This window comes from Sorex araneus, chromosome 4, assembly GCF_027595985.1.
Source record: "Sorex araneus isolate mSorAra2 chromosome 4, mSorAra2.pri, whole genome shotgun sequence".
In the NCBI taxonomy this organism is placed as follows: Eukaryota; Metazoa; Chordata; class Mammalia; order Eulipotyphla; family Soricidae; genus Sorex; species Sorex araneus.
The window spans coordinates 16,749,445-16,762,292 of record NC_073305.1 but is presented as its reverse complement, the minus strand read 5'-3'; the positions used below and the strand labels follow the sequence as shown (position 1 = coordinate 16,762,292).

The window sequence follows — 12,848 nt, the reverse complement described above, 5'->3', positions numbered from 1 at the left end:
TTTTTGGTTGTGGTGGTGGTGGTAGTGGTGGTTGATCTTTCTGAGTCTTTTATATGTCCTGCATATCAATACCTTCTATCTGATGTATTGAATGTGAATATTTTTTTCCCTTCAGTTATCTGTTTTAGCCTGTGTTTCTTTTGCCATGCAGAAACTATAGGAATAGGATGTGGTCCTATTTGCTTATTTGTTATTCTTTTATCTTTGCCAAAAGCATCATATCGTCAAGACCCCTCTTGAGATCCAGATCTTGCTGTTTTCTACCTGTGTGCTTTATAGATTCCGGTCTGACCTCAAGGACTTTGATTCACTTTGAGTTGGCTTTTGTGTAAGGTGTGAGATATGGACCTAATTTTAATTTTTTTTCACATGTTTTTATCCAGTTTTCCCAGCACCGTTCAATAAAGAGGCTATCTTTACTCCACTTCATGTTTTCAGCTTCTTTGTTGAAAATTAACTGCCCATAGCTATGGGGTTTTGTCCTTGGCTATTTGACTCTGACCCATTGACCAGAGAGACTGTCTTTTTGTCCAGTACCATACAGTTTGATCACTATAGGTTTAGAGTATCACTGTCACTGACACTGTCATCCCATTGTTTGTCGATTTACTCGAGCGGGCACCAGTAACATCTCTATTAAACTCAACCCTGAGATTTTAGCAGCCTCCCTTATTCATCTTTCCCCAATGATTGGAGGCCCTTTCAGGGCCAAGGCAATGAGACCTATCATTACTGGTTTTGGCATATCGAATACACCACGGGTAGCTTGCCAGGCTCAGCAGTGCGGGCAGGATACTCTCGGTAGCTTGCCAGGCTCTCCGAGAGGTATGTATATATCTTTTACTGTATTTGGGATATGAATACACCACAGGGAGTTTGCCAAGCTCTCCCGTGTGGGCAGTAGACTCTCGGTAGCTTATCAGGTTCTCCAAGAGGGAGAACTAGACTATCAGATATCGCATGGTCACGATGCAGGCACTTGGTTTTATAGTGTCTAGATGTTGGCCGTTGATGGGATTACACAGCGCTGGGGGCACTTTCTGGGTGTGACTGCCTAGCTACTGGAAAATGGGGGATCTGGGTGGAAGAGGCCCAGTCCCAATCCAAGCAGCCTTGGAGATCTCAGCCTTGGGTCCCGCACACCTGGGTTCCTCTGCCAGTCAGTTCCTTCATGCGTGAGGCTCATCCAAACGTGTGGAGAGGGGCCTTGAGCATGGCTGTGGCTGGGTTCCGGAGGTCTTCAACTGTCAAGGCTCTGCTCGGGGCAGGGAGGGAAACGTAACCCGTCCCCTCCGAGGGGCCCGGTGAAGACAGCAGGCATGGGGGCAAGAGACTCTGCATTACTCTCTTCCGGGAACTTAGTTTTATAGTCTCTGGATATTGGCTGTTGGTGGGATTACACAGGCCAGGGGCAGTTTCTGGGTGTAACTGCCTAGCTACTGGAAAATGCGGGATCTGGGTGGAAGAGACCCAGTCCCAATCCGAGTAGCCTTGGAGATCTCAACCCCAGGTCCCGCACACCTGGGTCCCGCTGCTTTAGAGAACAGTTCCAAATTAGATAATGAGATACCTCCCAGTCTTACATATTTCAGCATGGCTTCAGCAATTCAGGGTCTCTTCTGTTTAAAAAGTATTTAAATAGCAGTGTTTGGAAGTCCAGGTTTCAGAGTGTTGCCCGTGTGTGCTTGTTGATGCAACAGTAAAAACTTGTAATTCCAGTGGTAGAGCCACATGCCTGGCATGTACAAGGCCCAGGGTCCAGTGCCTGTTCAGCCTCACATTTGCCCGTTCACCAAGCTCGGCCCTGTGTTTCCTGCCTTCTGGGCCAGGCCTGGAACTGTGGGTTCATACTCTACCGCATCACACTGTCTGCTCCACTGCATCACTGTCTTCCTCACATCATTGCTATACCCTATTTTTTAAAATAGGTTTTTTTTTAATTGGTTCACAACACTGAATTTCTTCTCTCTCTCTCTCTCTCTCTCTCTCTCTCTCTCTCTCTCTCTCTCTCTCTCTCTCTCTCTCTCACACACACACACACACACACGCACACACACACACGCACACACATGCACACACATGCACACGCGCACACACACACACAAAGCAATAGCTGTGCTGTGCATTGTGGTATCACTTGACTTCAGAAATGTGCCCTTTTGGTGGGAGTGTGGGGTATTCCTTGCAATGCTCAAGGGTTCCTCATGGCTCTTTGCTTAGAAATTTCTCCTGGAAGGTCTGGGCACCATATGGGACGCCAAGGATTGAACCTGAGTTGGTTGCATGCTGCAAGGCAAGCACCCTACCCATTGTACTGTTTTCCTGGCTCCCAAAACATGTCTTTTTGGTTTGGGGTTTTTTCTCATGAACTTTGTTGGTATATCATTGGTTTTTTTATTTTTCAACTTTATGTCATAATCCCAAGGGTTGAGCTGCACACCTCTGCATACTGGAACCCCCACCATACAGTTCCATGTTAAATTTCCAGCTTTGGGATTTGTTTTTTTGTTTTTGTGTTTTTCTTGCAAGAGGATGTGCAATTTGTTTTTAATTAAGAATAGGTTGCTTGCTTTCTCGAGACACATTCTGCGTGGCAGGACTGGAGAGAGGTGAGCTCAGGCCCTTGGTGGCAGGGGATGAGCCACAGAGGCACGAGGACACATGGGAGGGAATGGCCACCGTTTTCGTGCCCCTTCTTGTCCCCCAGTCAGGGGAGCACCCAGTCGGGGCTGTGTTCATAAAAAATAATAATCATAATAATCTTTAAAAAAAAAAAAAACTTCCAGCCCAGAGCAGGCAGGAGTGTTTCTGCTCCTGACCCTCCCCTTGACTCAGGATTAAAATTATCCCTCCCTCCCTCTTCCATGCCTTTCCCACCCCTCCTGCTCTTTCTTCCATCCTACCCATCCCCTCCTCTTTCCCTCTGGGAACCACCACCATGTTTACTGCCTCCAGGAGCTGGGTTTGTTGGGGCTTTGCCAGTTGGCTTTAGTTACTTCATGAACTTTTAGTTACTTTATTCCACCTGTGAGTGAGACCAGCCAGCAGTTTTCTCTCGCTGCCTCACTTATTTCACGTAGCATCCTCACCTCAAGATCCATGCTGCTGTCCACAAAGGCACACATGGGCCTTTTGGGAAAAGGCAGACTAGCATTCTGTTGAGCATTTACATCACAGCTTCTCGGTGTTGTCATCTGGCACTGGGGAAATAGGGTGGTACGTGCAGCCACAAAAGTAAGGACAGTGAAAGCACGTCCTTTTTCCCCCACATCCACGCCAGCACTGGTTGCATTTGTTCCTTTGAATGTGTACCAGTCTCTGTGGTGTGAGACGATATCTCATTGTTGTTTTGATTTGCATCTCCCTGATGATTCCCTATGTGGAGCATTTTTTTCATGTGCCTCTTGGCTATTTGTCTTTCTTTTTTGAGGAAGCTTCTGTTCATTTCTTTTGACGGGGTTGGAGGTTTTTTTCTTGTACAATTGTGTGCTGAAAGTAGATAAAGGACCAAAAGTGATAACCTCTCAGAATCTGTATTGCAAACCACAGTGTCCAAAAGTAGAGAGAGTATGGGGGAAATTGTCTGCCATGGAGACAGGGGGAAGGTGGGAAACAGGAGGTATACTGGAGACATTGGTGGTGGAGAATGTGCACTGGTGGAGGGATGGGTGTTCCATCACTGTATGATTGAAACTCAAACATGAGAGCTTGTACCTTTATCTCACAGTGGATCAAGTTAAAAACAAAAAAAAGGTGGGGAGACAGATGTTGATAGGCAAAGAGCCTGCTTCCTGTCGTGGTTCTTGTAGGCTGCTCCGTGAGCACGCCCCGGGTCAGCAGGAGATGTGCTGATCTCCCCAGGGAAGCAGGGACACAGCCATTGTGGGCCACGGGGGCAGGAAGACCATGCAGCCCGCGCTCTGCTGCCTGATATCCATGCCGGGCGCCCCTGGCCTGCAGCTTGGCACAGCATTCTTGGCGGGAGTAGTTGCTTGAAAATGCAGATAAAAAAAAATTCCCAAGCTGACCTGATGGTGGGGCAGCCGCAAGTAAAGTTCTGCTCAGAATACGTGTGCTAAAGTGTCATCCTTGTGATTTCTAGGAACTATTCAAGATGTGATACTACAAGAAAATTTGGAGAAAGAAGACCAAATTCTGGTTTCCCTGGCAGGGTTAAAGCAGGTATGTCGATGGCTGTCTGCGTCCCACAGGCCACCCTTTCGGGCCACCGTCCGGCCTGGCCTGCCCTGATAGGAGGCCCAGGGCCCGTCCGCCCCTGCTGAATCTCTCCTTCCTCTTTCTCCGTCTCGTGACTGTGACTCACGTCCAGCCCCAAACAGTTTCTCAGGTCCCAGCATCGTCCCTCCTCCCAAGAAACCCATTCGCTGCCCGTCTCCCAGAGCCAGGGTGATCCGTGTTGACTCACCGCCACATTGTGTCATTCTGGAGCTCAGGTCCCTCCAAATCCCTACCCAGAGGCCCACGCTCACAGCCCTCGGGTGACTAAACACAGAAAAAACGTCAGCAAATAGATCCCCGGGCACCCTCAAGTGTCTGCCTGTGTCAGTGGCCACCCGAGCTGGGGTGAAAGATGCCGGGGCTGGGGGCTGTTGAGTGGGCCTGAGCGAGCAGAAAATGGTGCTTCCGGCGTTAAGGCGACTGTCAAGGGGTGGGCAAGATAGTACAGGGGTTTAGGGTGCCTGCCCTGCATGTTGCCACCCCATCTCCGCCCCTCAGTCCCACATATGATCCCCCTGAATACCCTGGGTGTGGCCAAACACTCCTACCCCAAAAAGGAATAAAATAAACAACTCTCAAGGAATCACACACACACACAGCCTCCTGTCTCACCCTGTGAGAACCTCGCTGGGAGGACTAAGATGTCCCTTGGTTATTAATTAGTCGATGGCTTTGATCAGTTCGCACTTCCCACTGTTATTTCTGGGCCTTGGGAACTCTATTTATATTCCTACTATAAAAAAAAAAAAGTAATAAGATGGGCAGTGGCAAGTCCGGTTCAGAACGTCTTAGAGGGTTCGCATTTCAAGCCCAGCTCATTCATCTTTTTTTTTCATTCCGTCTTCTTTGAAAACAGATCAAAGACATTCTGAAAGGTTCCCTGCGCTTCAACCAGAGCCAGCTGGAAGCGGAGGAGAACGAGCAGATCACCATCGCCGACGACCACTACTGCTCCAGCGGCCAGGGCCAGGGCCCCCGCGCGCCTGGGCCCGAGGAGCAGGTACTGGCCCTCGCCGGGCCCCGGGCCACCCACCTACCCGGCCTCCCAAGAGTCAGTGCACCAGGTCCCAAGGCGCCGTGAACGGGGCCTCCCTCTCTCGGTCCTGCCACTCCCGCCCGTGGTTCTGGTTGTTGAGCTCATTCCCCTCCCCGCGCCCTCTGTGGCTGCAGGGGTCACGGCGATGGTTGGGGTCACACACCAGGCTATGGAGCTCGGCCCTGGGCGCCCCCCCCCCCCCAGGTTCCCACCCCTTTATTCCCAGCTCACGGGGACACGGGCTCAGGGTATCGTGGAAGGCGCTACAACATTCACACCTGTGCCCGCGAGAGGCTGCATTTTTCTGGCCGTGCGCGGTACACACCCGGGTGGGCACATCCCCGATATTTTTGTGTGTGGGGGGGAGTGATACCTGTCCACATCTGACTGCCGTACCGAGGAGCACAGGCTACAGAGCCACTGGGGTTCTGCCTGGCACCCACGGGGAACCTGGGATTTGTTTGTTTCCATGTTGGTGGTGCTCAGGGCTTGCTCCTGGCACTGTGCTCAGAGGAGGCTCAGGGGACCATGTGTGGTGCCGGGGATCGAACCCAGGTCTGCAGCATGTCAGGCAAGTGCCCTGCCCGTTGTACTCCCTCCCCGGCCCTGCGCCCCGGGATCTGAACTCGCCCCTACAGTGGCCGCTCCAGGCCAGGCCCTGGCCACCGGCAGCCCTCTCTGGCGGTTCTCTCCCAGGCCGCTCCCTGCTCTAAGCCAGGTCATTGTGGTGTTCTGTAGTTGAGGAAGTGGCGCCGGGTACCTGCTCTCCATCGCCCACCTCAGAGGCCCTGCAGCCGCCTTGCGGTAGGAGAAGGCCAGGGTTTCCCAGTGTGCACCTCGGGACAGGTCTGTGACCAAGGGCCCAGCCCCGAGGGTCCCTCCGTATGCTTGTGCCAGGGAGAATTCCCCCAGGGGCAGCCCAGCCACCTGGACACCCCTCACTGGGGAACAGGATGGGACCCCCACAGGGCAGCCCTTCCCTCCCACGTGTCCCCGTGACCCTGTGGCTCGTGACACCAGGGCTCTGAGCTCCACCAGGCATGCCGGAAGGCTCCTGGCTTGTTGTTTCCCTGCGCATGTTTTGTTTGTTTGTTTTTTGCTTTTTGGGTCACACCCAGCAATGCTCAGGGGTTACTCCTGGCTCTGCACTCAGGAATTACTCCTGGCAATGCCTGGGGGACCATATGGGGTGCCTGGGATCGAACTCGGGTAGGCCACGTGCAAGGCAAGCGCCTTACCCTCTGTGCCATCACTCCAGCCCCTCCCTGCACACCTTAAGGGCACACTCAGATCTTCACAGCTTTGGGACTGTCAGAGCCGAGAGGCAGCTGAGCCGCCGCTTGGACCCTGGCCCCCCGCAGCCCGTGTTCCCGAGGGCGGGGTGTGGGAAATCAGAGAGGGCCTGAATTCTCTCCCAAGTTCGCCAGCTTTGCCCGCAGTCCACAAGCAGCTGCTACCCCGGGCCCAGCTGCTCCTGCCGCCACGGGCCTCTGCACACCCAGTTGGATTTAGGACCCCTCACCCAACCACGCGGATGCGGCAGGAGAGCCTGGGGGCTGGCACCCCTGCCAGGCGACTGTTGGCAACAACCCTTGGTCAGACGGTGGCTGCTTGACACCCGGCCCAGAGCCGGCGGGAGAGTCTCTGCTCCTCACCGCACACCTCGGCCAGGCCTCCAGAATGCAGGGGTGCAGCCCCGCACCCGCAGCACACGCCTGACGCCCACTTTCATCCCCGGTACCCCCGCCCCTCCAGAGAAAGGCCGCTTTTAATGCTTGTTTGATTTCATGTCTTTCATTTTGGGGTTGCTCCGGAAGATTAGGAAACAGCTCTAGACTCAAGCGTCATGTCCCCTTTTGGCCATGATCCTCGGCAGCGGTCAATCCTGGTTTCTGAGTCTGTAGAACATACCAGATCGTGCCTTTGCCCCAGGGAACCCCTCTCCCCGAAGCCCCCCAGAGCTAGCCTGGGAGGCCCCTGAGCTGCGAAACCAGCTCCCGCTCCCGGGGCCTAGAGGCGCCTCGTGGCCTTCCTCCTCCCGGCAGGCTGCCTGTCCCCTCCGCTCACCTCTCCTCCCTCCCCTCCTTCCCAGGCCCCTCCGGAAGCGCCCGGGCTCAGCGACCGAGGGAGCGCCGACGGCTTCATCCTGGTTTCCAAGGAAGAGGAGGCGGGCAGTGCCAGGGGGCCCTTCCCCGGCCAGGCCCAGCCTCTCCGTGCCCTCAGGAGTGCGTCGGGCAGAGGCGAGGCCCTGGCCCGCACACCCCTGCTCTTCTCCGACCCGCTGATGGGCTCAGCCTCCGCCTCCTCCAGCAACCCCAGCTCCAGCCCGGACGACGACAGCAGCGGCCACAGCAAGGACTCTGGCTTCACCATCGTGAGCCCCCTGGACATCTGACCCCGGCCTCGCGGCCTGCCCGGAGGGGAGCTGCCCCGAGGCCCTCCTGAGGCCCCCACCCCACCCCATCCCACGGGGTCCCCTCTGAAGCCAACGACTCTTCCCCACTTGCCTGTGACCGCGGGGCAGCCCCTTGGTGTCCGTGAAGAGCCAAAGCGCCGAAAGGCGTCTGGGCCCGACCCTCCCCGTCGAGCCCCAGCTCGGACCCAGTGTCACACTCGCGGTCGGGAAAAGACCAGACCACCCGGAAACTCACTTTTCCTCCGTGCTCCCTGCCCCAGCTCAGAGGGCATGGCGGCTCCCCCCCCACTGAGAGTTTCAGGGGAGACAGGATGGTTCCTGCTCTTCTCACCCCCCCACCCCCCATCCCCCATCCCGACCCCCAGGCCTAGGAAACCTGATGGACCTCCAAAGGGAACTTCCTCTTTGCAAGTGTCTATCTCTCAACCCGTTTCCTGCCTCCCGTTGGGAAGCCATACAGTCAAATGCAATAGAATCAACTAGAACTTGTGAATTCCAGAACTGGAAAAGAAAACAGAACGAAAAAAACCTGCCACCCCTGGCCTCCCAGAAACAGGCTCTGGGCTCCGGCTCTGTGTCTGGTTGTCAGGTGGCTTAGCGTTCCTCTTCCGTGAGAGAATACATTTCCGGTCCTCAGACCCCACCGACTGGCCGTCACGGTCACGGTCCCTCCCTCAGCCCTGGGGTCTCCCTCTTAGCATCTTGTGCAGCCAGAAAGCAAGGTCAGTCTTGGCCGCCCTGATTCCCGATGTGGGGAGAATATTCCTTTCTTAACTCGGAATCCGTGAGCCCTGACCCTCCGGGACAAACACCGTTCATTCCATCATCCAGTCCGATTTTCTGGTTGCATTTCTGATTGTACTTCTCCGCTGAGGAGTAAAAGGGGGAAAGACCGGCTCCCTCCCCCCCCCCCCACCCAGCCCCTGGGGCCTTCGGGAGCAAATAGGGAATTCAGTCTGGGGGCCCGGTGGCAGGAAGCAAGGCGTGCCAGGGAACATTCCAGATGCCAGGAGGATGCAGGATTTCACATGCCCTTCTTGTGGGCAACCACATGAAGGAGACGCAGGGCCTGGCCCGGCTGGGCGGTGCATTGCCAGCACCAGGGCCGGGCCGGGGTTCTGAATCGGTGCCTTGATGGATGCAGAAGAGAATCGTCCCTCGCCTGTGGGCGGCGGGGCAGGCACACGGGTACAAAGCCCCGAGCTGTCCCTCCCCTTCGGCTGAAGGGCCCCCAGAGGGCCATGTTCCTCCCTCTGGAATTCTGAGGGGACAGGCTCGCTGCCCCTCCCTCTGCGCCTCGGGGTGGCTGGGCCTTGGGCTTCTCTGAGCGAGGTGAGGCCTCCGGGCCGTGGAAGCTGCCCCGCAACCAGGGAACAGCCATGGGGGGGAAGGAGCCACCACTGTTTACACCCCTCCCTGTGCCAGCTGGGTGTTTCTCTGCAGCCGAAGGTGAGGAGGGCGCGATGGCCCACCCGCTCCCCAAGAAAAGAGCGATGGCTGAAGAGTCGGCTCTGCAGACGGTTCCCATTCGCTCCTCAGCCTCTTCTCGAACTCTTACAGAGAAGTGAGGCAGCCCGAGAGGGGGGCTTGGCAGAGGCCACGGGGCTGCCTGGCCTGCCACGATGCCGCACCTGGCTCCCAGCCGCTCCGCTCAGCTCGTCTGGGGGCTGACTTGGTGCGCTGATGTCACCAGGACACCAGGGAACGTTCCCGCAGTGTCAGGGGCTCTGTGGCTGCCAGACAGTGGTCAGACCTGGCCTTGGGGGCGACAGTGTGCCCCGTCCTGAGGCGAGAGTGTGGTGCCGGCCCAGGTGGGCCCTGCTGGGACCGAGACTCCAGAAGACCCCAGACCCCATCGCCCCCAGGAGCCGGCCTCGAGTCTTCTGCCCCTCCCCAAGCATCCCCCTGTGCACCAAGTGCTCGCTGGTGTCAGGCTGAGTCCCACCAGCCACACGTGGGACAACCCCCCCACCAGGGTGATGCTTTAGGGCTTCTCTTGGGTTGACGTTCCCTGGTTCCTGACAAAAACCCCGCCCCGCCCACATGCTCAGGGCAGGCCCCTCCTGTGCTTCCAAGTTGGGGCCCCCCAAGAAGAATCGGGAGCATTTCTCACTGGAGGCTTCCCACAGGTTGCCCCCTCAAGTCCCGCAGAGGAATGAAGCAGGGGACACAGGGCAAGGGGCAGAGAGAAGCCCCCCCCTCAAGTTCCCCTCAGCCCCAAGGGAAGGGAATTGCAGACTGTCTCAGCTCTTGTAAAAGGTGCGAGTTTATTCCTCCTGGTCCAGCATTCTTTGCTTTTCCTTAGCTCCAGTGAGTGCCATTACAGAGAATGTGCCCCTTCCTTTGTTTTTTGTTTTTTTATTGCGTTATCAGGTACTTATGTTTCATTGCACTTTTTAAGAATCCTGAATATATGAAATCTTATTTTTTCCATTTTCCTTCACACATTTAATCAGTGGAACCTTTCATGTTTTGATTATTGCTAGTTAAATATCTTTTATATGTCAGAAAATTTAGATTAATTCCCACCATCATCGACCCCCCCCCTACTTTTTTTTTTATATATATATATACATCTCCCTGTGTTTCATGCATTCCTCTCTGGTCAGCTTGAAAATCTGAATTACAAACTCTCTGTCCCTCCTGTGAGAGAGTTGTGAGATGAGAGAAAGACGGTCACCATGGCTTTGCCTTACCTTCTGCGGATGCCCGGGGGCATATGATAACTTCCAACATTTCCTTCCGGCTAACGCTTCCCAAGGTGACCTTCCACGGTCATGGCTATCTGGGTAGACCTCCCAGGATCTGGGGAGACCTGCCAGGCTGTGGGAGGAATGCGAGCGAGCAGAGACTAGCGCGGGCCGTCCCGGGGCCTGCCTCTGTGATGTGACCCAGCGGAACTGTGCCCGTCGAGTCTCCGGGTGTGGACTCCCGCCAGGAGCAAGAATGGCCCCTCTGTGCTGTCGGCGGTGACAAACAACTACAAGCCCCTGTGTCAGGTTGTCGGAGTTGACCCAGATTCGTTTTTTGTGTTTGTTTTCTAGTGAAGCAGCTGTCCCGGGATGGTTCCACCCGGAGACTCATTGCCCCGTGGGGCCTGGGGTTGCCCTGTGCGGCCCAAGGCGTTCCACCCCTCCTCCCCCAATGCACAGCTGACCCCAGGTGGCCCGGGCACTGGGGACAGGGCAGCAGGGAGAGGTCGCCCTTGCTTCCTCAGTGTTACTTTCCACAGCCCTCTTTCATGATAGTGTTACAAAAGAACTAGGACGTGTCTGTCAGCAGGCCCGAGGCCACTCTGATGTCAAAGCCATCATCATTTTTCTCACCTCGGTACAATTAGTTTGATTCACAGAATACTCAGTTGTGCCATTTATATCCTGTTGGGGGGTTTTTCCCTCTCCCCTCCCCCTCCCCATTCATCTCTATACTGTAATTCATGTTGATTTAAGAAGTTACATCCTTTTGGCACAGTGCTCCCATTCAGTATGGTTATAATAAAAGACTAACGTGGAACTGAGAAAGTAGCTTGACTTGTTTCAGGGGGCCGGGTGGCGGCGGGGGTGGGGGGGACGGTGTGCAAAGGTGCTGTTGCGGCCAGTTTCCTGAGGGGGGGCTTGAGCACTCTTGGCCAAGGGGGAGCAGAGCCCACCCGCAGAGGGCGGCCCAGCTGCCCCTCTGGCCCACACTCACCCCACAGTGCCCTTCCTCTCCAGCCTGAGCCAGTGGCCTAGGCCTCTGCCTCTGCCCTGGAGCTGAGGGTGGCCGCCAGCCCTGCCCAAGGCGGGGTGAGGTTGAGCACCACGGCTCATGGAGCGGATGGGGGGTGGGGAGGAGTGCAGGGCGGCTTCAGAGAGGATGCTGACGTCTGCGAGGCCACAGCTCCGCTGACCTCAGGGCCCACCCTGTAGAGCCCAGTTTGACCTGCAGGCCCCAGAGGTGACACGGGGTGGCCCCAACAACATGCTCCCCCTGTCCCTTGGGTTTGACCCGAAGCTTCCCACCCATTCACGGGGGGGGGGGGGGCGGGAATGGGGGAGGGGCGGGCCTCTGCCTGGGAAGGGAAGGGGATGTCCTGGGCTTGTGGGGAACACGGGGCAGCCAGTGGGGCGACCTTGGGCCACCTTCTCCTCGGTCCGTCCTCAGACTAGCCCACAGGGGGGACCTTCCCTCCTCTCGGGGGTGTGGCACAGGGCCTGGCACGCAGGGACAGTGTGTCAGGCCCATAGCGGCCGCACACATTGAGCTCACCCACCCCCTGCCCCTGGCAGCAGAGACACGCGCTTCTCCCTCCCTCTGGAAGCCCCCCACCCTCCTGGCTGCTCTCACCTGAGCCCTCCAGGACAGGGAGGAAACTACTCCTTCTGGCAGCAGTGCCCCCTGCAGGCTGGGCGGCCGCATGGCCTCCCTGCCAGGACCCTCTGAGGGGCAGTGGGCCCCCCCACCCAGTCCACACTGGCTCAGCCTCCCGCTGACACCCCTTCCTCCCAGGATCCCTTTCCTCAGGCTCACCTGGGCAAGGTTTCAGGAGCTAGAAGAGACTCTCGTCCCTCCCCGCGCCCCCTCCCCCACTACAGCCCAGGCCTTGGACTCACGCGGGCCCGGTCAGCGGCCTCGCTCCCCTGATTCCGTGTCTTGCTGCATCTGCATCTTCTGGCCCAGGGTCTCTCTGCAAGCCCCCAGCGTGGGGGTCGTCCTGTCCCCCCCACCCCCCCACCCCCTCTCGCAGGCCGCCCCTCCACGTGTTCCCTGTTACAGCGCCACCGATGGCTGCTGCTCTCTCCAGGCCCCTCACTCTGCTCAGGGTGAACGCTGACCCAGGTGCTCAGACCCCCACCTGGCGGTATCCACCTTGGCTTGTCCGAAGAGCAAGGTGGGCGTGGCCTGTCACTGCTGCCATGATGTCAGACTCACATGGGAAGGTCGATGCTGAGACTGCAAAGCCCGTCACTGGCACCTCTGCAAGGGCCTCCTGTTGTGACCTGGGCACCCTTACAGCCTGGTGTCTGGGGTCCAAGAGCGCCTGGAGAGAAACCAGCCACTCCCCCCACAGACACACACCCATTGCCACTGAAGGAGGGAGCCACAGGCCACCTGGGTCAAAGGGAGGGGAAAGACAGAGTCAGCGATGTTCTAGAAGCATCTAGATGAAACTGATGA

At 56.6% G+C, this 12,848-nt stretch overlaps 1 protein-coding gene across 3 annotated transcripts in view; it reads left to right on the top strand.

Moving 5' to 3' along the window:
• Positions 1-11,206, top strand: part of TBC1D5 (TBC1 domain family member 5) — a 536,851-nt gene extending 525,645 nt beyond the window's left edge. For all 3 annotated transcript variants that reach the window (XM_055135278.1, XM_055135279.1, XM_055135277.1), the window contains 3 exons: positions 4,103-4,182; positions 5,096-5,239; positions 7,368-11,206. In XM_055135278.1, coding sequence (XP_054991253.1) covers positions 4,103-4,182; positions 5,096-5,239; positions 7,368-7,670 — 527 coding nt within the window. In that variant the 3' untranslated portion in view covers positions 7,671-11,206. The remainder of the gene's footprint in view (positions 1-4,102; positions 4,183-5,095; positions 5,240-7,367) is intronic.
• The last annotated feature ends 1,642 nt before the right edge of the window (positions 11,207-12,848 follow it).